Below are 25,102 nucleotides of genomic sequence, written 5' to 3'. Positions count from 1 at the left end.
AGTTTGTGAGTTGGTTAGACACTGAAGATACCCAGATATGTTCCCTTTAAATAATGAATTCATATTGCATATGCACAACGTATCGGTTCGTATGACATCTTAGGAAAAAGTTACACCTCAGTTTTCATGGGTTTTCCCTCATAGACTGTATATAAGATGTGGACGAAGTCATTGTGATGTCATCTATTGGTTTGTTGACTGTAATAATTGAAATTGAAATGTGGAGGAGTGACATAGAGACCTGTCAATCACAGTAGCCCCGCCCTAAAGCATCCCCTGCTTTATGGTGTGTTTGACTCTAAATGGAGCATCATTTACTAAATGAACATCATGCTGTATTGAAGAAGACTTGAAACTAGAGATTGAGACCATAAACTCATGTTTACAATGTTTACTGAGGGAATAAATCAAGAGAGAAGTAGAGTCATTTTCTCATAGACTTCTATACAACCAGAGGAGTCGCCCCCTGGTGGACAGGATAGAGAATGCAGCTTTAAGACACTTCAGCTATGGCTTCTCTCAAGGAAAAGATCTTGGTTTGGGTTACAGTAACAACGTAAGTAGCAACACTTAAGTATGGAAGTTAAGTGACAAACACATCAACTTTGACTTCTCATTTCGGGCAAAAACAACAGTTTTTTATGATTTATCCTCCCACCTGCCTTGTGTGTGTTTTGGCGGTCTTTATACTTCCTGGTTCATGATTACGTGGATTACACACTAATATATCCAAGACTTACAGCTCATTCATTTATGTAGGTATATGAGAACCGCCTGATGTGCAGCTTTCTTTTCGCCCTCTTAGCCTCTCTTTCCTTAGACTCAGTAAACTCTCCCTGTCCTTTGTTTCCTCCCCCCTTCTCCTTCATCCGTCCTCTGCGGTGCGATGCAGAGCTCGGATCACTCCGTCGGTCGCAGGGCAGACAGCAGACAGATGGAAGCAGATCAATGGGAAATAAAACAGACAATAAAAGTCAGATTTGTTCTTTGATTCTTTCAGCTGTGAGATCAGAAGACAGGAAGGAGAGGGAGGAAGAGGAGATCATCGACTACTCTCTCTGTCTGTCTCCATCAAATCGTTTCTTTTCATATTACTGTCTCTGTGGATTTCTTTACATTTCTTTGGTGTCCATCTGTAGTTTACATCTCTTTCATCTCTGTCATCTCGTGTTTGCATCAAACTTTGATTCACAACAGTTATTCCTTGTGATTCAAATAAATCTCGTCTCTTTTTGCAACAAAAGTCTTTTCTTTTGCATTATCTGTCCTGCACCATAAACTACCGTAAAACCAGAGTTGCATTGTGTTGTTCTCTTTGTCTTTGCAACAGTTTTTTTGCATTTCTTGCTTTCCATTTCTTAAACTTTTGCATTTCCATCTGTCTCTCCCATATTTCACTTCTCTCCTCTTTAACTCCCTCATTTCATCTCCTCATCTTTCCACATGTTTTCATATTTGGTATATCCACAATTCTCTTTCTTTGTATTTCTACGCCTGCCTCGTCTTTGTTTCACTTTCAGCTGTCCATCTCTTCGGTCTTTCTCTGAATTCCCCCCCTCTGATCCGTCTCTTTCCCCCTCCCACACCCGACCACATCCATATGTTAATAATAAAGTCTCCTGCAGCTCCCACCACATCTATGAGGAAATCCTCTGGCAGGTCATCTACGTCTGTCTGATAAAGAGCGCTACAGATGCTCCGTCCTCGCTCTCGTCCTCCTTCTGTGATTGTTTTTATACAAATCTTCGTGGGTCCCCAAAAAAATCTGCTCTGACCCGACTGGAACCGATGTGGATTGCGTGTTACCCCGCCCGCAACCGCTGCGGCGTTTAATGAGCCCCGACCTGATCCCAATCTGGGGAAGATAAATAAAATGATCAAGCCCGAGGGAATTGAGAGAAATTATATCCAGACTCGGCTCTGGTGTTTCAGGGCGGGGCTGATTCGGTTTGGGCTGACAACCAAAGCTCTATCACAGCACCGTTATCTGATCCTACTGATGTAACGAGGTTTTAACAAAGCTGAATCTGAAACTGTTTAACTCTGAACAGACTCTTTAATGACCTTATGCTAACTAGAAATTGAACTGAGGTTTTAATTTAAATCCTAAATAATGAAATATGGCTTTCAACAACGGCTGATTTACGTTTGTCATGACAAAAAGTTGTGAAGCAGAGAAACAAATGGTGCAAGCGGGCCCAGCAATCTCATGGCAACCCCTGGTTCTGCCGAGTGTAAACAATGCTTAAGAGTCTTAAAACTGACCAGCAGGGGGCGACTCCTCTGGTTGTATAGAAGTCTATGAGAAAATGACTCTACTTCTCTCTTGATTTATTCCCTCAGTAAACATTGTAAACATGAGTTTATGGTCTCAATCTCTAGTTTCAAGTCTTCTTCAATACAGCATGATGTTCATTTAGTAAATGATGCTCCATTTAGAGTCAAACAGACCATAAAGCAGGGGATGCTTTAGGGCGGGGCTACTGTGATTGACGGGTCATAAATGATGATGGAGATGGATTGGTTTTTTTAGGACATTCTTGCATAGTAAACCCTTAAAGAAACTATTTGTACTACTGGACTACAGCAAACACCCTCTGGAGGCTCTGTGGGTCTGTTTACATGTAGAGTTTGCTTTGCTTTGGCTCTTCATCAGAGGATACGACGACAAAATCCTTCGCATGGGAGACAGCACACCCCCACACACACACACACACACACACACACACACACACACACACACGCACACACACACACACAGAACATTGAGTGTCAGTCAGCTGAATGAAAGACAGCCATTCAGTGATAAGACAGACAGTCACATAAACAGACTGTCTAAAGGAAAACAAACCAGACCACCATCACCCCTCTGAGCTCCATTCAGCCTCCAGAGTGTGTGTGTGTGTGTGTGTGTGTGTGTGTGTGTGTGTGTGTGTGTGTGTGTGTGTGTGTGTGTGTGTGTGTGAGAGAAAGCACTGAAGGATGTAAATGTGTGTGTACCTGGGGTGAAACATCTCCTGGGGGAGGTAGGAAATGATTGAGAGAGAGAGGGAGGAAGTTTCTCAGCTCCCGTCGGCCCTTTAATCTGATACACAAACACACAGAGCACCTAAGAGCCTGCCATTCACACCACACACACACACACACACACACACACACACACACACACACACACACACACACACACACACACACACACACACACACACACACACACACACACTTGTTAATGTGCAAACACGACACCACCAGTCAGCTGTGACAAGAGTGCATGCACAGACACAAGCAGGCTGCTCATGAACACACGTAGGATTACACACATACATCTTAAGACACGCACACGTCTCTGAAGCTCCTGTATCCACTCACTTACGGGTTGAAGAATAACTAAGAATAACTATATAGAAATAGAAATCTTCTCTCTGATGGTCTCGTTTACTGATGTGGGTCATATAGAGGATCAGGACTAAACTGAGACTGATTCAGGACCAGTTACTCAATGTCATTTCAACAAAAAAGCTGAACTTCTTTTGAACATCAGGGGTTGATTTTGTCTGAAAATAAAGGTACCTTTACAGTAACTTTACCTAAAAAGCACAGTCTTAAAAGTCACAAAATTATGATGTATATGACCAAAGAATGAGTAAACAGGACTAAGAATCGGACAGGTACTTGATAGATTTTGATACCCATTATGTAAATCCATTTGTGGACCCTAAATGGACAGATTTAAATTAAAGCAGGACATCGTCTCTCCTCTTCTTGGATACCAGAGCGGCAATGAAAAGATTGTTTGTGTGTCGGGTTTGAGGGTGTGCATGTGTGTCCGGTTAACGAATGTGGCGTTTGTGTTCAGTTGAAGGGCGTAGGTGTTGCATTGTGTAGCTGTGTCTTGTGTTGGGTCCATTGAAACTGTCCCAGGATCAGGTCCCTTTTGCTGAAAATGTATTATTTTTCATGCCTGGTTTGAGTAGTTTCTCCAGGAGCCGTTTTTTTTAATGTTTGAGGCAGGAAAAACCTCGAGTGCACATGCAAACACGTGGAAAAAAAGCAGATATACTCTACCTAAATGCACTAACGCACAAACACAAACACGCTGTACAGTATATGAACAAAGTCACTGATGTCTACATGCACGCAGACCCATGCCATCTCAAACAAGCAATACGGAATCTACTGAAATATGATTACACACATTAATAAACACACAGTCATGAATGTGAAAACACGGCCAAATGAAACACGTACATATATATACATACTTGAAATGCACACTTCCTCATGCGCTCTTAGAGACACACACACACACACACATGGACACAAGGAGTGAGAGGCCTGACTGTTAATGGCGGTGGTCCTGAGCTCCACAGTGGGATCTGTGTTTAGCCATGTTTAGAGCTCCATTTGGGGCCAGATAAATCAAGCGGCTGTCTACCAGAAGCCTCCATTAGGGGCCCCGCGAGGCCCCTGGACGGCCTGTCAGTCACCCCGTCAGTCAGCGGGCTGCCTCCTCATAGCGTTTGAACTCGTAATTACAGGGAGGCTTGGCTCGGCTCGGCCCGACCCGGCTCCCGGACCCTTGCCCGCCACGTCAGCGCTTGCTAGCCTGGTGCTAATGCTAACACTAACAAACAACGGATGTTTCACCTCCAGAAGGAAACGACACCGGGGAAAATATTTATGGAAACTCTCCCTTTAGTTCCGCCCCCTTTGGCCTCTCTTCATCCATTTCAGAAAAACTCCTTTTTTTGTATTTTCATTTCTTTGAGTGACAGTCTTGGGGTTTTTCCCCCTGAATTTGAGAGGTTAGCGAGCTAGTTAGCCGCGGAGCGCTCCCGCCAGGCTAACCTCTGGCTGCCACAGATTAATCAAACACCAGTTAGAGGGGAGAGTTTAAAACACAGGGGCTGCGATGACTGATGGCTTCTTAAGGAGTGACGGAGGAGAGGGAGGCGGGGGAGAAAAACACCTCCGACCAGGACAGAAGACAGAAAAACACTCCCAGTGTGGAGCTTCAAATTACCACGACGACCAAACAACGTGGTGGATTCTGTCCGTCCATGGCTGGTTTGTCTTCTCTACAAGTCACTGTGACACGTAACAAATAATCATTCATGGTTCTCGCTCCATTCTGAAGCTCATCAATCATATTCGGCCTGGTCGAATGGTTCAAACGTCGGGTGTATTTTGGAATCCAGCCACTGCGGTCGACGGATGAAAAAGTTTCCCTGCGCTTTAAGCTCAAACACACATATGAAGTTAGGCCTCTCAGGAATTCATGAATAAAATATTACACTCATAAAAGGCAGCATGAACAATGGAAATATTATCCTCCGCTTCATAAATGCACGGCCGACCACAGAGTGTTTTCTCACGGGGAGCTCGTTCCTCTTATCTCCTGACGGATCGTCGGCGATGGCCGGCCGCTGCATGTGGAGACAAACACCGCTAACGAGGGGGAAATCCCGACCCCCCCCACCCAACACCACCATCACCCTAAGATTGATGCAGAAAATTTACCCTGCAGACATTCCTCTGGGCCGAAAATGAAAGAGGTGCCTGGTTCACCAGCATTCCTGATTGGCCACACATTCCTCTAACGCTCTAACAACAGTGAGATTGCTGGCGAGGAGCAGCAGCTCCGAGAGGTGAACACCCACAAAATGTCTTCTTTATATAAAAGTCCTGCTAGGTTTCACCTGTTTTTTTTTGAGCAGGAACTCATCAATTTAGTGAAGAAAAAATCCCTATACCTTTCTATTTCAAGACCACTGAAGTGCCTCTGAGCAAGGTATAACGTGGAACTAATACAAATGGGAATCTAAAAGGTTCGCTTGTTTTTTATTATAAAGTTTGTTTACCACCTCATTGTCAAAAGAGAGAAGAAGCAAGCAAGTAAGAACGCAAATAAAACAGAAAACTAAAATTTACAGAAATAAGGAAATATACTTAAAATACATAAAAATGGAAGGTATGAAAACCTTTATGGGAAAGCCACAAACCTTGACAGGAAGGAAAATAATAGAAATCAAGAAAAGAAAACCTATAGAGACAAATGAAACTACCAAAATAAAGCCCTATAAATCATCATATTTAAACCATATTTGAATTTAAGCTTATCTGACCCATCTGTTAACTGTCTCTTAAAAACAAGGATGTGATGAATCCTCAAGAAATCCGTCCTGATACAGAAGACAAACTGCTGAGCTGGCCCCGGGCCTCAGCAGCATGACTCCTAATACTGACATGAATTATTAATTTGACGCATTCATCACTCTTCCGACCGGCCGTCGATAGCCTCCATTATGGCGGGCGTGTATACATTACAGAGTGTATAGTGTGTCAGAAACTTCCCGCATACGAGCGGCTTGGATGGCGGGAAGAGAGGAAGACGGTGGGAGAGAGAGAGAGAGAGAAAGAGAGAGGAGAAAGGGGTGATGGACAGGAGTGACAGCAGAAAGCATTAGCTTCAGGAGGCAGAGTTGTGATATCAGAGAGATTAACTGGTATAAAGACAGGGAATAAAAACCAGGAGACGAGAAGCTTAAAGTTTGAAGAGGTTACACAAAGTTTTATAGTGATGGTTATCATTTATTGTGTCCTCTGGGAGGCTCTTATTTTGTAAAACAGTCCTCTTGAGATTGAAAACCAATTAAAAACTTGGAAATGACAACCTGTGACTGTGACACTAGATATAGATGGATGGATGGATGGATGGATGGATGGATGGATGGATGGATGGATGGATGGAAGGATGAAAGAATGGAATGATTGATGGATGGAAGGATAGATGGATGGATGATGGATGGATCGAAGGAAGGAAGGAAGGATGAAAGGATGGATGGATGTATGGATGATGGATGGATGGAAGGAAGGAAGGATGGATGGAAGGATGGATGGATGTATGGATGATGGATGGATGGAAGGAAGGAAGGATGGATGGAAGGATGGATGGATGGAAGGAAGGATAGATGGATGGATCAATGGATGGATGGATCAATGGATAGATGGATGGATGGAAGGATATATGGATGGATGGATGGAAAGATAGAAGGATGGAAGGATGGATGGATGACAGACGGATGGATGGATGGATCAATGGATGGATGTGTGCTCCGCAGGCTCTTATTTTGTAAGACTGGCCCTCTTGAGATTGACGACCAATCAAAAATCACAAATGGCCAGACGGCAACCTCTGGTTCTGAAAAGTGAAGCCAAAGCTTCTACTTTCTTTAGTGTCTTTAACCTGTTTTCTCTCCATGCTAGTCCACCATGAAACAGAGGTTAGAGTTGTGATAGGTTGTCATAGAAACATTAAAGCGTTACAATGCTGGGATAAAGTGCTACCCAACGTCCTGCGGACGCTATAATGCCTGGAGAAGGCCCTAAAAGATCAAACAATCCCTCGTCGCCGTTCCACATCAGCTCACCTCTTCAGAGGTTAAACTGAGTTTCACAATGTAATCAAATTACCTTTTGATTGTTGATTTATTTTTGTCTTTGTCTTCCGTGCCTTAAAACAACAGTGCTGATGAAGTATGAATGCTCTAAGTGCGGCTGATTAAACTGTTAAGGCGGCGGATGTTAAACAGAGCGAGGACATTAACATTTAAAGCGGACAAAGTTAAGAACTGAGGTGAACGCTGTTTATTTGGGTTAGACCGGCATTAAGAACTTCAACAAGCTCATTCATTTCCCCTCACTGAACTCGGTGGATGTTACCGCGCACTAAATTAATGGATTGTTGGAGCAGTTAGAGCGGCTCTGATCACAGGAAAGCCAAGCGGTGACGTACCGACGGCTCTCACAGCTAATGAAGAGATGATGTCACGTGGCCTCGCTACGCTAACGAGAAGCTAATGGACGGTGGAGGGGATGACCGCCAAGTCGGCCTCTAGAGTAAACAGCAAGGGCAAGGAACCATCACTTTGCCTCAGACACACACACACACACACACACACACACACACACACACACACACACACACACACACACACACACACACACACACACACACACACACACACACACAGAGAGAGACAATAAACGCAGTTCCACCCAACCATACATCAAACTTAAACAAAGGGCGAGACAAAAAGCTTAACGGCTGCTTTGTTTCAAAATCAGCTTTCCATTGACCTCAACTACAGCACACACACACACCTACACACACACACACACACACTCTCACACACACACATACAGAGCGAGAGAGAGAGTGTCCACACATGGCCGTGCAGGTACAAGTGTGTCCGTAACAGGTTGCGTCTGTTTAAACTAACGTGACTTTGTGTTTCTGTCTGACTGGGTGTGAGCTCACAGCTAATCACTAAAAGAGAGGAAGTCCATAAATCAACAGAACACGGCTCTCACACTGTAAATCTACGCCAACACGTCATCGCTGTGTGTGTCTCTAAGTGTTTGCATAAGTTAATGAAAGACAGCAAAAGAGAATGGGAGAGTGAGAAATACTCTCTGAGGTCAAATTCAATTCCACGAATCAAGACAAATTAAAATATACATATATATCTATTTTTTGGGGGTGTATAGCTACAAATGCTGTATGAGACCAGCTGAACCACATGTAAACAATTTAAATGCACAACAATTCTTGATGCATCTTTATGTATCGCATCCTCAGTTTTCTATATTACTGCACAAGGCTATCTTTAAAGAATAAATACAAGCAGTCGGATAAATATAACCTCCCTTTTTATTTAGAAAGTGCCCTCAAGAACCAGACGACAACAGTCTATAATATAAAAAGCTGCACTTTTCAATACCTGTGTGACCCATCTCAGTACATAAACATTAAATAAATCCAACTGCAGTGCATTACAAGTATTCTGTAACCTATGAAAATTAGGTTTTCACATAGCAGCTTTAAGACAAGGATCTTGCTGAATTTACATTGCATGAATTAGCTTAGCAGCTAGCAGACCCTTAGCTCTTCCTCTTTATTTGGTTAAATTCACTGTATCTATCGACAGCGTTAATAACACCACGCTCTAATTTCTGCTACCGTGCAGAAACACTTTTTTCAGCGCTAAACTGTAGACAATCAAACAGCTAATATTCGTAGAAAAAGCAGATTGTCGGGTATAAGCTCCGCCCTCGGTGAAACACAAAGATCAGAGGAGTGAAACAAGTAAGAGTAAAATGAAAGCAAAAAGCAGCAAAGACTCTCACCGAGCTGAAATGAAACCAAACTCCCAGATTATGTTACGTCATCGATGTAGAGTCGCTCACATCAACAACCTCAAATTGCACCTTTTCACGAATAAACTTTCTATTTCCTGAAACAACTTGGTGTCACATCGGACAAGTTGTTCCCTCCAATCCCCCTGAACCGGTCTCTCCTATGTGAACTATGCGAGTGTGTGTTTGTGTCCTCTGACCTGGCTGTAAGTGGCGTCCAGCAGTGTGTCCAGGTTCTGCAGCGGCGCCGGGGTTTTGTCTTTGAATCGGGTCAGCAGGCGGCGCTGGATGGCTCTGAACTGGACAGCCCGCTCTGACAGCAGATCCTGGTACTGCAGAGCACTGACACGCAGCTAACACACACACAGGGAGACAAGACAACTTCCTGTTTATTTGGAAATGCTTGTTTATCTCACTCTTCAGGTCAATTAGGGAACCGGCTTAGCGCTTACCTGGAAGTGGTGGTCTACAGACAGGAAGTACTCCTGCAGGGGGAGCGGTCCGCTGAAGCTTTTCTTGAAATCTTTGACTCCCAGTTTGGAGAAATGCTGGTCGAATCTCTGGACCAGCTCCTTCACCACCATCCACATGTCCTCAAAACGGTCGCTCTGAATGCGGTAACGCTCTGACAGACAAACAGGTAAACTTACACAGGGGGCAGGATACGGTAATGGGACAATAGTACCTGTGAGTGAAAATGAAATGTGTATTGATGCGACTTTATCAGTATTTAAAAGGTTTTTAAAGATATCTAAATGCTTGAATAGTTTCTAAGAATGGACTAAGAGAAAAGGGGACAAAGCCAGCTTACACCATTGGAGAACCAACTGGAGAAAAAGGAGGAACAAATAGAGAGAGGGGCAGCTTTGGAAACGCAATTTCCTGTTGCATCATTGGGATGCATTACACCAAAGTGGCCAACAAACGGAAAGACTTGATCGAACCCCAAACGGTCCTTCTTGCTCCAGTTGGTGGGCGAGCCTTGGTTCTGGCTTGTCTGTTTTCAACATGGCTGCCGGGCGACAAACTTTCTCATTTTACAGCTAAACCGTACATAAATACATGTTTCTAAAAAAGTTTAGTATTGATTTGTTTACGATCAGCGCTGCCTAGTTTGACAGTTTGATCTGAGTTTTGCGAGCCATGGTGTGTGTTTTTTGGCTACACTGATTTCAACATAGCAGCCAGGTCACAAACTTTCTAATTTTCCAGCAGAACAGTTCACTAAAATATGTATCTGGAAACATTTGAGGTGAGAAATAAGCCATGCAGAAACAGAATATCCACTGCCACTGCCCTGTTTGACTGTTTAATCTGGGTTTCGCAAACCTGCTGGCCTAGGATGGACGTACTTAATTTGCACAAAGTTGAGGTTGACTCACGTTTGTGCAAATCTAGATACGGCGAATGGTCCGTCAACTCGCCGCCTCTAATCAATCATGCAGCTCACGGCTGTCTCACTTGCTCTCCAAAGGAAATTACTGGGATCAATCAACTTTCTCCACATTTTGAACTACATAGATATTTGTTCAAAAACACCCCAGACCAGCAAGTGGTTTGAGTGATCAGGATTTAGCCCTGTCCACTTGTGATCCGATCGCCAAGCACACATTTTGACAGGGTTATAAGAGCATTTGGAGAAAGCATATGGTAATGTTTGAAAGACCTGAACCAGTACTGCCTTAGAGGTAGATAACTCCCACATCTACATGTAAACCGGTCTTTATAGAGGTAAACCGGTGATTTATGAAAACCCTGTTCATCATGCTGTGTTGTTGTCAGGACTCACGGGAGGTCTTGGAGGCCAGCACGGTAACCTTGGCTCCTGACAGGAACTGGAAAGCCAAACTATTCCCGTCCTTATCTTCGGATTTCGCTGCAAACTCTGCGGAGAGACAGACGGCAGCGTGATGAGACAGATAGGACGGCCTATCAGGACGAGAGACGCCAACAAAAAGGTGAACGAGATACAGTCACACTGTTCACAAAAAAGACAAAAAAATCCCTCTTTATGAACAGAGAGTGTGTGTGTGTGTGTGTGTGTGTGTGTGTGTGTGTGTGTGTGTGTGTGTGTGTGTGTGTGTGTGTGTGTGTGTGTGCTGATTGTAGCCGATTGTCAGATAACTGGGAAACAGAACAGAGATTCCCAGGGCTGAATCTCACACACACACACACAAAATCACACATTCACAAATAAATAAACACACATAAACACAGTGACATAAATACACGACCACATACAGAGATACATAACGGTCGATTACTCGTATGAACGTATACATGTTCTCTCGTTTCCGTTCATGCTCGTGTCATTTGGTTTCGTGTAACGCCCTCCGGTGGCTGTCATTGGTCCTCAGCTCTTAACCAAAACACTTGTACAACCTGTTCTTCTCAGGTGAGCTGAAGGGACGTGAACTATAACATTAGTGTGAAAAAAAGTGTGACCATGTGTATTGATTTATAGAAAATGTGTGATTCAAATCCAGAATGCTCTATTGTTTGGTAAACTGAGAACAGCTTCAGTAGATATTAAGCGTGTGTGTGTGTGTGGATGTGAGTTTTACCGGGGAAGATGGAGTTGAGGTCGACCGGTGGCTGGTTGGTGTCCACGGTGATCTTAAACTTGGTGGTTTTGGCCGGAGAGGAAGGAACACACAGCAACGCCAGAGGAAGACTGAACCTGGACTGGAGAACCTTGGGAACTCCTGAGAAGAAGAAAATATATAGCAAAATGTAATGATTTTATGTTGCATGTTCCCCCTTTATTTCCTTTGCAATAGTCTCTACTGGAACTCCACATTCAAATCATGAATCAAAACTCACCTTTTTAGAACCGTTTTTAATGTGTGACTAATGCTGTGTTTTATGTTTTTAGTTTGTAGCTTTTTATGATGATTTTAATGTTTGTAAAGTGTCTTTGAGAACGTTGAAAAGCGCACTTTAAATAAAATGTATTAACTACAGTTGCTGCAACTATAATAATAATAAAAAAGACTTAATTCTGCATTATTTGACACTATTCTCCAACCTCCCTGCTCTTTTCCTGAAAAAACTACCTTACATTCACAGCCCACTTCCCCTTTAAGTGGCGCCAATCTCCTCAGAACTCTCCTACAGTGAATCAAAAGCAGTCGGCACATCGTTTTTTCTTTTTTTGGGGGGGTTTTCTCTCCAAACAGCAGTCAGGTTAACATTTATTAACACAGTCAACACTGCACATATTCAGATTACAGGAGTATCTGAGAGCTACGAGGCCGAGAGACTCTACATCAACACCGGGTCCGGAGGGGTGTTTGTCGAAGAGCCGAAAAGGAAGTTTTGTGAGAAAAAAAGAAAGTTGGGGGAAATTTTGAGAAGAAAAAAAAATAATAGAGAAGAGGAGGAGGAGGAGAGTTAAGGCCAACTATAACTATGTCCTGAGCTTAAGCAGTGCTGAGCTTGGCAGAAATCTACACTTAGCTAGAATAACAGAGCGAAGGGAAAAGGGGTGATGGAGGAAAACAGTTGTTAAGAAGAGATGGAGCGAGGGAGCCTGGGGGAGAGGAGGTGAACTAACGACAGGAGGGGGAGAGAAAAAAAAAACCGAGTGGAAACGAACCGCCGTGAGAGAGAAATAATAAGAGAAAGGACGGCCGAGGTCGAAAAGGAGGGACGGCTTCATTATGGAACGTTCCAGGTGATTACAGATAGTGATAATTAGCTCAAACTACTGTGCACCTTTTTCGTTCCAGACATGCAATTATTACATGATTAGGTGAATAATTCAATTTAGTTTGAATACATGAGCTGAGGCGGAGAGAGACGAAGGGGAAGACGTGGAGCCAAGGAAAACAGTAAGAAGTAGAGAGACAGAAAAAGGAGAGAGTTTTAGAGAGGAAGAAGGACGGTGGTCCACTTTCTTCTCTACTTTCTCTCTTAATTTATCACTGACCCTTCGTCATGGTTCACTTAAGAGTTCAGCAACATTTCATATCCAACAAACACAACAGAGAGGGTTAAATCCACATGTTGTCAGAGTTAATATGTAGTTAGTTTACTCAATGTAAAAATCAGAGGTGCAAAACTCAACTGTTCTGGATTGATTTATCTCCTCAAGATCCAGATCTTGTTTTCTACACATATCACAGATACTTCACTTTTCTGGTGGCCATTTTTGAAGCCACAATATCGTGTTTTAAAGGTATTTTTTTTACAATAATCAGAGCAAATCATGATGCGCACTGTGTAGCAGGTTTCAAGTTGCTCCAAACTGAAATAAATGAAGCCATTGGTTGCCTGAAAGTAAGGGGGAAAAAAGTTAATGAAAGAAATGTATATTTTGGAAAAGGGTCAACACGAAGGTTACTCTGGTTTTTGTCAGTTGAATCGGTTCTACCATAAAACAGGGTATGCTTTATGGCGGATTTACTGCTACAAGAGACGAATACGGCGTCTCTACGTAACTTCTTCTGCATTCCAAATTTGCTAACTTCTGTTTTTTTGGTTGCGATTGAAACAGATGACTAGATAACAGAGAGTAGAGATGGAAGAAGGGACACAAGGGTGAAATGGCGGTCATGAAAGGTTGGTTAAGGCGGGGTGAATCTCTAAAATTCGGCCTCACCATATACGTGTGTGTGTGTGTGTGGTTGTAAATCTCGTCCTTGTCCACCTCTGTACTGTACATTCCCAGGCTGTCGTCACCAGGTTACACCCTCAGCACAGAGATTTACCTGCACCACCAGTGTGTGTGTGTGTGTTTTACTACAATTTCTCAAAGCAAACTTCTTTAAAAAAACAACACATGTGAGACTGTTTAGGGTCTCCGGACATCTGTCTTATATATAATTACAGCAACAAATGTAAGTCATATTTCAACCTGTTTGCTCTGTATCAGCAAAAACCTGATATGAACCCACAACCCACATCTGCCTGAGATCTTTATCCCCCTTTGATTTCTGCTTTATTCACATTAAGTTTTAGTTTTATTGTGCTGTATTGTATTACTAATAGTCGCTAAAAGTGACCCTCAAGGACCCCTGAACGTTTTATTAAGGAAATCCAGCAAAGGTTTAAAAAAACATCAACAAAACAGAAACTGGGACCTCTAGCTTCACATTTATATTTCTTAAAGGAGTCCAGTGAATTAAACACTTTGAGAAAGTTTAGATTTAAAACCAATTAAAGCAAGTTCTTATATATTGCGAGTCTGAGACCTTTTTTATATGATATGTGTCATTTTACTATTTTCTTGTAAAGCAAAGTGCCATATAGACAATAAGGTTGACTATGACACCACGTCAAAATTTTAATATCCAAAAGAAACGAAAAAAAAAAATCATATTTAAGCTACCGTGTGCAGGTTACATTATAAATATATAGAAACTAATCAATAAACAACATATGTAAGATAAGGTATTTCGAGTAAGGTACCCATATTAAGGGAGAATTAATCACAATTCAAAGAACAGGTGTCTAAGTTTGGAATTGTTTTCTATTGTAACATTAGAAATTTGATAAAATAAAACTTTATAATAGTAATATATACTTATTTATTTGGACCTGCAAGTTTGTGATTAAGCGCCTTTCCACACGTGAAAGTCTGAACCACGGTTTGTTTTTCTGTTACATTGTATACATGTGATTCTGTTAGTTTTTGGTTTCACGTCTCCATTATGTGAGCGCAGTAAAAAACTCACAACCTACTTCCTGTCGTCATCACCTCCAAATACATTAATTGGTCTGTAGACGGCTCTTCTGTCCTTTCTTTCTCTCTCGGAAAACTATTTTTTCCAACTGACTCTTTATAAAGTTGTGATATCAAATGTCAATTAAACATTTGTTCTCCTCTCCTCACGTGTTACTGCAGCTCATTGGTTTTTGGTTTTTTTTTTTCCTTTTATCAGCCAGAACTTCCTGTAATTGGTCCGAAAGTCCAAAACCATCCCAAAAAAGTTTAACCTGAACCGAGAACATCTTTTTTTCCATCGGTTCAAGTTCCAGCTGTTTGGGTTGGACCTTGAACTGACGCAAACCGGGAGGTTTCACACCTGTCATTTTTGTTTGGACCAAACGAAAAAACTGAAATACAATCCAGGAAGCTCAGTTAAAGTAATATATGCGTGAATGAAATCATGGAATCCAAAGCCTCCTGGTTGTAATTGTATTTCTCTCATCTGTGACGCATTCTATGTTTTCTGATCAGTGTGAACAAAAAGCTTCATGGACAAACGTTGTTACAAATTTCCAGCTGTCTTCTGTATCTGCTAAGGTCACATCCGGAGTCACGTCACCCACACAGGAGCTGCCGAGTTTTTCGATTGCCGCGATCGTAAGTTGTCAGCGTTGCCGTGGCGATTAAACAAACGTTGCATCATCCGCTGACGTCAAATGTCTGAGTTTTGGTCGAGCTCAAGGACGTGACTGATGACAAGACACACAGAAGTGGAAAGACAAAGAGCAGACTGTTGGTGTTTGAGGAGATGTTTCAGTGAGACTGAAGCTGCAGAGTGACTAACCGGCTGATTTTCTCCATTACAGTAAACGGAGGTCGTTTGTCTTACAGATTCTTCCCTTGGTTCACTGCTTGTCCTGCTGTTTATTAACTGTCTATGTATACATGACTCCACAGATAAGTCACACACTTCTTTCTGTGACCCCAGTCCTAGTTGTTTGCACTTCTGGTGATGTGGGAAATGGAGCTTTGTCAACTGTTAAACACACTTAGGCTACATTCACACTTTAAAGTTTCCTTCATGTCTCTGATCCAAAGGCACCTAAAAGATAATGTCAGTGATATTTAGAATATTTCTCCTCTTAATGTCCATACGGACATGCCTGAAAACGCACATTTCATGACCACGTACACTGCGAACATGCACGCCAATGTAAACAGGAAGCAGATTGGTTGCTTAAGTACAGAAAATAAAACAAAGTGTTACTTCCTATTAGAAAATGTTGTGTTTAAGTTCTTAAGATCGTCCTAGATATTTCCCACAAACTCACTCAAACAGACAATTTTGTAAATAAAATAAAAACATTTTATTATTTAAGGTTGCCTATAAGTCTTGCTCTCTCTCTCTCTCTCTCTCACACACACACTAGACAAATGAACAGTTCCAAATCAAAGTTTTACTGATTATGGTTTAACAAATTTGGTCAACAGACGTCTCTCTTTTGTTTCTTCTCGGTTTCCTTATTGTCTGTTCTTGCGTAGCTCTTACATTTGGTTGGAAGTGTTGTATTCGAGAACATTTATGCTTTTGTTTGTTTACAGTTTTGTGTGAACACAATAGTTGTGCAGCACAAATTAGGCATTAATAAGAAAAGTAAAGTCCTCTGTTTTGTGTACATCGCCCTCCTCAAAGCCCAAAACCGTGACTTCAAATGTCCGCTCCGTAAGGATGAAGCCGCTATGCAGAAACGAAGCAAAAGATATTACGTTTTAAAACGAAGCCTTAACAATCACAATTGAGAGCCGCTGCTGCTACTTGTTAAAGCTTTGTGTGTGTGTGTGTGTGTGTGTGTGTGTGTGTGTGTGTGTGTGTGTGTGTGTGTGTGTGTGTGTGTGTGTGTGTGTGTGGGGGGGGGACCATAGAGTTTATTTGCGTAGAGGACCACTGTACAGGATCAGGTTCTTACCACAGCTGCAGTGATGTCAGCCATGTATGTGTGTTTGTGTGTGTGTGATTTAGTGTGTACAGGCCACATATGTTCATTCTTTAAGTGTGTGAGTGTGTGTGTGTTTTTATTATTTCCTCTGTGATACACCCAGTCAGAGCACGGACCCGGTCTTCAACAAATCATGTTTATAATGTGCAGCTCTTCTGCAATAGGTGATTTGCATTAAACTGCCCCACTGAGAGCCAGAAAGTCCAGGTGTGGATTTTTCTGGATAAATGTTATTCTTTTACGCACGTCTCTGTGATTTGACATTTCTGTTGAGTCATAATAACGAAGATCTTTTTCTGCACTTAAAGGGAAAATACGCCAAAATGTATGTGGATGTCAAATCAGTGTAGGTATTCAATAGAAGCAATAACTTCCTGAGTGCTGCTATACTGGCTTACAAATCCATGTTTGTAGCTGCAAAAAATGTTTTGTTCTTCCTGCATCCAGCGTTATCATTTGATTATTAAATATAAGAAAGAAGTTTACGCTGTTTCAGCTTTCTAGTTTCAAGTTCCCGCCTCTGGGGGCACCATGATCTAGATCAGTGTTTCCCAAACAAAATGTCTAGTAACACACTGTTTGAAAAATGTTCTACGACCATTTTTGCATCACTTTTTTATTAGCTTAAATCAGCAAAAACCTGCAATTTAGAAAGGATATGTTTGATAAATAACAAATCTGTGTTATGCATGTGTTATTGAAAACATATAAACATGTTGGATACTTAATAAATGACACCAAATAAATGCATTTAGGATAATACAGGCTACTCATTCTTTTCATTTCCTCTCATCGGTTTAGCAAGCAGAAGGTACACTAGCATTTTATATTAGATTGAAGGTTAGAAGAAAGCTACAATTATCAAAACAATAGGCTCCCTCATGCTGCTTTAAGGTGTTCTGCAGATATAAATCTTTAAAAAAAAGATTTTTTGGGGGCATTCCAAATAAAACCTCCTGTGACCCATTCTTGTAAAAGACAGATCTAGATGCTGCTGAGAAGCAACACTTCCTAAACCAGTTGTAAATTCAATCGTGTCAATAAAGTTGTAAAAAAAACAGTTTTTATTAGTTCACCTACTTCGGGGTGATATGTCCTATTAAGTCTCCAAAATAAATAGAATAATAATATAGTTTAACTATTTGACCCCGTCTCCAATGCTCTGACAAACAGTTTGAGCCAACGATGAGCTAACAACAATCAAACATCTCAAGTGACATCTGCAGACCAATTATGAGAATAAAATATCATATCATAAGAGTCTTGAGCTTCATGTTTAACCAACACTGGCTGCGTTGATGTAATGGGTGGCGTTATTAAGAAATGTGTGAACTGATGAGCTTGTATTAAATTCTTTCTTGCTTTTCCATCTTTCTGTCTGATAAACGGAATGAAAAACCTACATTTTGTCAGTTTATATTTCCGCTGGAATTTATTTGGCTGCTGCAAAAAAGCTGCATATGAACATAATTTGCAGCTGAGAGTTAAAGTACACTACTGTGTGTGTGTGTGTGTGTGTGTGTGTGTGTGTGTGTGTGTGTGTGTGTGTGTGTGTGTGTGTGTGTGTGACTACTGCGGGGCCTCTAAGCCCACTATAGATTACAGGACATCCTATTCTGTATCAAAGTACACAAACTCAGACGGACTAAAACAAACACTGGCTGACTACTAGGAACACTACTGCAGGAATGCGTGTGTGTGTGTGTGTGTGTGTGTGTGTGTGTGTGTGTGTGTGTGTGTGTGTGTGTGTGTGTGTGTGTGTGTGTGTGTGTGTGTGTGTGTGTGTGTGTGGGTTGTTGCGGCGCTGAAACATGAGGGTCAATGCGTTTCCATACTCCTATATGTGCATATGTGGAACGGATGATATTTCTGTGTAAACTGCACAGATTATAAAAGGATATAAATGGATATTTGCTTATTCCATAGTGAAGGAATGTGTGTGTGTGTGTGTGTGTGTGTGTGTGTGTGTGTATGTGATGTGTGTGTGTGTGTGTGTGTGTGTGTGTGTGTGTGTGTGTACAGACTCTTGCCAAGTATCATGTTGCAGGAACATAAACAGTAGGCAGTGGTCTCTTCCTGTATATACAGTAGTGTGTGTGTGTGTGTTGGAATGCATACTGTGTAGTTTGGATTATATGTGTGCAATGTATGTTCCAAAATACAGTAAATACATGTGTATGTGTACAGTGCATATTTAAGACATAAAGTGTGTGTGTGTGTGTGTGTGTGTGTGTGTGTGTGTGTGTGTGTGTGTGTGTGTGTGTGTGTGTGTGTGTGTGTGTGTGTGTGTGTGTCTACTTGCTCTATTCTATCCAGCTCTACAAACCAAACACTTACCTTTGGGGTTAAGCTCTGCAGAGAGGAAGAAGAGAAAAGTTAAAGGTTAGAAAAGGAAGATTTAGACAAAGATCCCAGAAACAGAAGGAGAGAGAGGTATCACTCCTATCTAGTTTTACTAAGAAAAAAACCTGCAAAAGAAAAAAGAAGCGCTTGAGGAACTGGACTCTTGTTTGTGAAAACCTCCTTCTCCCTGCATATGGATTTATACACAAACCTAAAAAAAACACTCTGGGTGTGCTTTGTTCACTTTCCTGCACACTTTGGAAAGTACCGCTGGAGGAGAGCAGCGACTGAGCCAAACCGATCCTGAATATGATAAGAGGTCCAAACCCAAACAAATTGAAACAGCTGCTCGTTGAGGGGTTAGTATGAAAATTGGTCTGACAGAATCCGGAGAAAAAGACTTCTACGGTTATAAAATTATCCGCAACTGTCGACTCAAGAGAAGGTAACTTAATTCACAGACAGTGAACACATACCTCGACTGTCCGCTACTGGGAACAATAACATCCATATCATGGCTGATATTACATTTTCAACATTGTGCAATATTAGTTTTCTATTTTAGTTTCTATTAGGCGCTGGTGTTAGTTTAACTTTTTATACACTTTAGAATTGTACTTTTTTTTGCTGTAATTTACTTTTTCCAATATAGTTCAATTATTTACTATATTTTCTGTATATATATATATATATATATATATATATATATGTGTGTGTGTAAATTTCCCCGTTGTCTGTAAATTTCCCCGCTGCGGGACTAATAAAGGATTATCTTATCTTATCTTATCTTATATATATATATACAGTACCAGTCAAAAGTTTGGACACACCTTCTCATTCAACTACTTTGAAGAATCTAAAATACAAAACATATTCTGGTTTGTTGAGCATTTGTTTGTTTACCACATAATTCCATATGTGTTCCTTCATAGTTTGGATGTCTTCAATATTAATCTACAATGTAGAAACAAATAAAAATAATTAAAGACCTGTGTCTCCTATTTGGAGGACTGTTTGCTATCTGCCAATCAAAGGAGCAATATTTTAAAAAAGGCAGAAAACTAACCATGAAAATAAGACTACGGATGTGAAACAGAATTTTTCTGTAGGAAACGGAGAGCATCTTTCATCCCTGCTCCTCACGGCCAGATTTCCCCCAGCTGCTGTGGGGTTTAAAAGCAGCCAGCCTCCTGCTTCTCTCACCTTTGGGGCCGCCGCAATAGAAGTCTGGCAGATTACGCCCTGATTTGATTGGTCGGAAGAGGATTTCCTGCGAAAAGGTTTGAATGAGAAGCAGATGGCCGGTTGCAGGCCAATGAAAAGGCTCCGAGGTGCTGAGTCAGAGGGTTCACACGTTATTAAACCCGACGAGAGTCACACTTCCTCACTGCTGCGTTCCGTTTCCTGTATAACTCTGGCATGATTCTGTCTTTTATTGAAATATTATGATATTCATAGTTATCATTTCATGTCAAGTACATCACAATTATTTAATCAAGAACTATATATTGTCTACAATTAAATTACTAACCTCCTCATGTGCTTTTGAGGCCGACTTGGTGATTTACGTTATTCCCTATTTCAATTTAAACAGGTTTCTGTGTAAGAAACGCTCTCATATCTCATAATCGTTCATATGGGAATGCATTAGCGTGGAGGTGGGATTTTTATGGCTGATGACTTCAACACCATCTCTAAATACGTTCATATTTAGCAGCATTATCTAATCCCAAAACACACATTCTGTCATTACTTTGTCTCGACCCTTTTCTTACCACTCTGCAGCGCCAAAGAAAAGAAAACGAAGTGGATGAAAATGAAAAAAAAAGAATAATCAAAAGGCTACAACAACATAAAGAGGAAAGGAGAGAAAAGAAAAGAGAAGTAAAAACTTCAATGTTGAGTGAAAGCTCCAGTTAAACGTAAAGGACACGTCAAATGGAGCAAGAAGGCACTCACAGCCAATCAAACACACACACACACACACACACACACACACACACACACACACACACACACACACACACACACACACACACCCCTACAGTAGCCACTCCTGGCCCGATGCCAGACAGTGTTCAATCAGTCCTTCCTGTTCTAAAATCTCCTGTAACGGCTGAGAAATTAGGCTGAAAATGAGGGAAATTCTGGATCCATTAGCTGGTGTTTGCAAAAAAAAAAAAAAAGAAAGTGTTTCATGACTGCGAGCCTTTATAATATCAATAATAAAGGAGACGGTTGAAAACGTGTTCTTTGTATAATTAAATAAAGAAACCCAAGTGCTATTTGTTTTTTTTTGTTTTTCATTCTTAGAAATAGAATATATCAGCTTTCAAAATATCCCTTCATGATCTTTCCTAAACTTATTGTTTTATATTTTACCCAGCATCTGTCTGCCTTTCTACTGGTTCAGGCAATAGATGTGTTTACTTGTGTGACCTTCAAGAAGACGTCACAGGTTTGAGTCCCTGTGCCGCTGGACTGAAGTGTCCACGAGCAAAGCACTGACGGCTTTTGAGGCTGTTCTGTAACTAATCCTCTGATTTCCATTTTCCACCATGCAATCATCAAAACCCCAATAAAGAATGTCTTCTAAAATACCATGAGTGATTATTACCAATAATCCTTCAGTCCGAACTGGTGTGTAACTGTAAACATAATCATATAAAACACAGCTCGACTGTAGTTCCATTCCGGTTAAGTATTGGCGTATACAACTACAACAGTTGAGTTGAGTTTTTTATTTCATATTTATCCACAATATTAAAGTTCTTGCCAAGTCCTTGTGTTATTAATAAATTCCCTTTAGGTTCTCTGGGTTGATGAGGCAACTTGCATCTTTGATTTCAGTGTAAATGTCGTTGATCTATATATATTTATATATTCATAAAACACAGGCTTCAGCACATTTGTAAAAAAAAAAAGATCAAGCAGATTCACACTGAAGTCCAATATGCAAGTTGCCTCATCAACCCAGAGAACTTAAAAGGGAATTCATTATTAACACAAGGGATAAATATGAAATAAAAAACTCAACTGAACTGAAGACTAGATAGCACAAAGAGAGAGACAACCCTTTGATATTCAAGGCTGAACAATCCTCTTTTAAATTAGCATTTGCAGACAGATCTGAATGAAAATGTTCTATATTATAAGACAATCAAAGACAAAGTGCAGCAGTTCATTAGGGGGAAAAGAAGCACAAATTAAATCCTATTAAAAATCCAGCACAAACAAATTGATTCACTTGTTCCTTTGCCCAGAGGCCTGACTCTCTGTTATGCAGGGAAAACCGAACAAACGGGGCTGAGAACACGACCTGCTTGTCGGACGTAACCAGCGACACCAACGACTGGAAATGTTCTCTTCAACAAGGATGGACCTGTAACAAAAATACACCGCAGCCTCCCGGAGACATGGACATGTGGAGATGCCGGTCACTCTGGCGAGCTCCATGAAACAATAAAAGACTGCCAACTAGCTCCCTGGGTTTCCACATGAACCGACCTAGCAACCAATGAATCACGGCTGGCCCGTGTTTTATGGAAATTACCCGTACGGTCGCAACTTATCTCCGACAGCTCGGATGAAAATGCTCATTGTGTGTGTGTGTGTGAGCTGACAATGTGCTGCGAGTGCCAACTTGACCACTTGATCCCTCTGAAGTGTGTTTGTGTGGAGCTTATTGTCAGGGGTGTTGGGGAAAATCACGTAGGGGCACTAATGAAATTCTCTGCAGATTGTAACGACTACAGGGACCGTCGAGGCCTCCTTTGAAGGGCTTAAGGAGTCGACAGTCTCCTTAAATGTCAAAGCCTTTTTGTAGGGGGGTTACAGACGGGCACAGGAGCCACTGGGTGGGACGGTGTAATGTGGGGCAGGGTGGTGTTAGGGCGTAATCATCACCCCTGGGTGGGGTCAGAGACGGAAAGAAAGAGACAGAGACAAAGTGATGCATTCCTCTCATACCGAGAGAGCATTTAGAGGACGAGAGGAGACGAGGCACTAATGTAGATTAGCACTGCAGGAAAACACAACCACACAATGTGCTCTTAAGAATGACCACTTTGCAGCTCACCACCAGAGTTAAAGAGCGAGGAAACAGACCGTAAACCCGGAGTTAAAGCAGTGGAGGGGCGTGGTGTTGTGGGTGAGATGTTAAAGACGATCCAGGAAGTCAAGGCTGAGTAACAGAGTTTATCGGATCCTGAAACACCGCACAGCGGTTTGTAATACTCACTGTCGGGATTTAACAAATCTGCAAAGTCATCACAGTTGGCGACTGGTTTATCTTTTGTTGCGACAATCGCCATCTTGGATTGCGGCCGGCAGCATGTTTTTTCACAGCCAATGAACAGAAGTCACCATATTTGGACTGAGGAGGAGTGACATTAAGACACCGTTTACGTCTCTGGTATTGATAGAGACCTGTCAATCAGTGTGTAGCCCCGCCCTAAAGCATCCCCTGCTTTATGGTCTGTTTGACTCTAAATGGAGCATCATTTACTAAATGAACATCATGCTGTATTGAAGAAGACTTGAAACTAGAGATTGAGACCATAAACTCATGTTTACAATGTTTACTGAGGGAATAAATCAAGAGAGAAGTAGAGTCATTTTCTCATAGACTTCTATACAACCAGAGGAGTCGCCCCCTGATGGACAGGAGAGAGAATGCAGGTTTAAACACAATGAAGCTTTGACTTCACTCGGCAGAACTGGAACCAACAACGGTTTTATAGTTTCTTTAGGTAGCACAATTAAGAATTAAAAAAAGCTATAACACAGAGTCCATTGGGGGTATTAGTTACTCTCTGTTTGGCTAGCTAGCTAAGGTTGCTGGGAAAGATTTGTCAGTTGGAAGCGTGAGGGTCAAGAACACTGATCTCAGACCAGCATGTTTCCGAACATTGCGTTCACGTTCTAACCGACAGATGTGGCTGGTGAGCTTTCCAACCATTATATCTATGTTTCCAATTGAGCCGCGCTGTAACTGAAGTTGAGAAAACATCTTAAAAATACATTTAAAAAAACGTGACGCACAAGCCTAGCAAGGGGTCGAGTTAATCCCAGAGTGTTGGACCTCCTTAATGCTCTCCATGGTCTCAAACACTTCCCCTGCTTTCTCCCCACCTTTTGTCACTTTCCTGCCTTTCTACCTCCTTCTCCTCGTCTAACTCCTACCCTATACCTCACCTCTGCTCTTTTTTTCCATCCTTGCGTGCCCTTTCTTGCGCCAACCTTTAATAAACTTCATCCCAATTCTACCTCCAGTCCAGCAGGTTCATTTCCAAAACACGAGATCAGCCCCCTTACGCGCTCCACCCCAGCTGCTCGGCTTCCAAGGGCCCATTTAGGCTATTTTTAGCATCACAATAAAGCTGCAAAAAAAGAAGAAAAAAGAGGCACTTCCCAATATTTCCAGACATTTCACATTAAATGTGCTTCTGGGGAGGGCGGACTGTTCCACCAGCAGCGGCCTGCCAAAGAAAATGTAATCCAAAGGAAACAATAGCCATGAAAACACAGATTTTTCTTTTTTTCATGAGCTGCTTTTTGAACGAACACTGAAATCAGTATTTTTTAAAAAGAAAGACGTCTGTGACATTTTGAAATACAGAGTGGTTTTGTTGGGGTTTTTTTAAGGGGGGGAAAGTAATATCTTCCAGAATTATTGCAGGGCCTGGAAACAGACGCCTGGAAGGAGCAGGGGGATGAACCGGGCTGGACTGGAAAAGAGCCCAGATGTCCTTACGTCAAGTTGGCGCTCTGTTAGCAGCTGGTGTTCAGCGCCGTTACAGAACACTGGATGTTATGTTTCAGTCCGGACTGTTTCTGGATTCATTAAGTCATTTATTTTAAAGCTAATTATGTAACAGAAATAACTGGTCTAAATAAAAAACTAGCAAGT

At 41.7% G+C, this 25,102-nt stretch overlaps 1 protein-coding gene across 2 annotated transcripts in view; it reads right to left on the bottom strand.

Annotated features, from left to right (window-relative positions):
- The window catches only part of bbs9 (Bardet-Biedl syndrome 9), a 168,496-nt gene that overhangs the window by 99,404 nt on the left and 43,990 nt on the right, over nt 1-25,102 (bottom strand). For both annotated transcript variants that reach the window (XM_054621257.1, XM_054621258.1), the window contains exons 15-18: nt 11,763-11,903; nt 10,988-11,083; nt 9,651-9,823; nt 9,399-9,551 (exon numbers count right to left, since the gene is read on the bottom strand). In XM_054621257.1, coding sequence (XP_054477232.1) covers nt 9,399-9,551; nt 9,651-9,823; nt 10,988-11,083; nt 11,763-11,903 — 563 coding nt within the window. The remainder of the gene's footprint in view (nt 1-9,398; nt 9,552-9,650; nt 9,824-10,987; nt 11,084-11,762; nt 11,904-25,102) is intronic.

Source organism: Anoplopoma fimbria, chromosome 20 (genome assembly GCF_027596085.1).
Source record: "Anoplopoma fimbria isolate UVic2021 breed Golden Eagle Sablefish chromosome 20, Afim_UVic_2022, whole genome shotgun sequence".
Classification (NCBI taxonomy): Eukaryota; Metazoa; Chordata; class Actinopteri; order Perciformes; family Anoplopomatidae; genus Anoplopoma; species Anoplopoma fimbria.
This window is presented reverse-complemented; position numbering and strand designations above follow the sequence as displayed.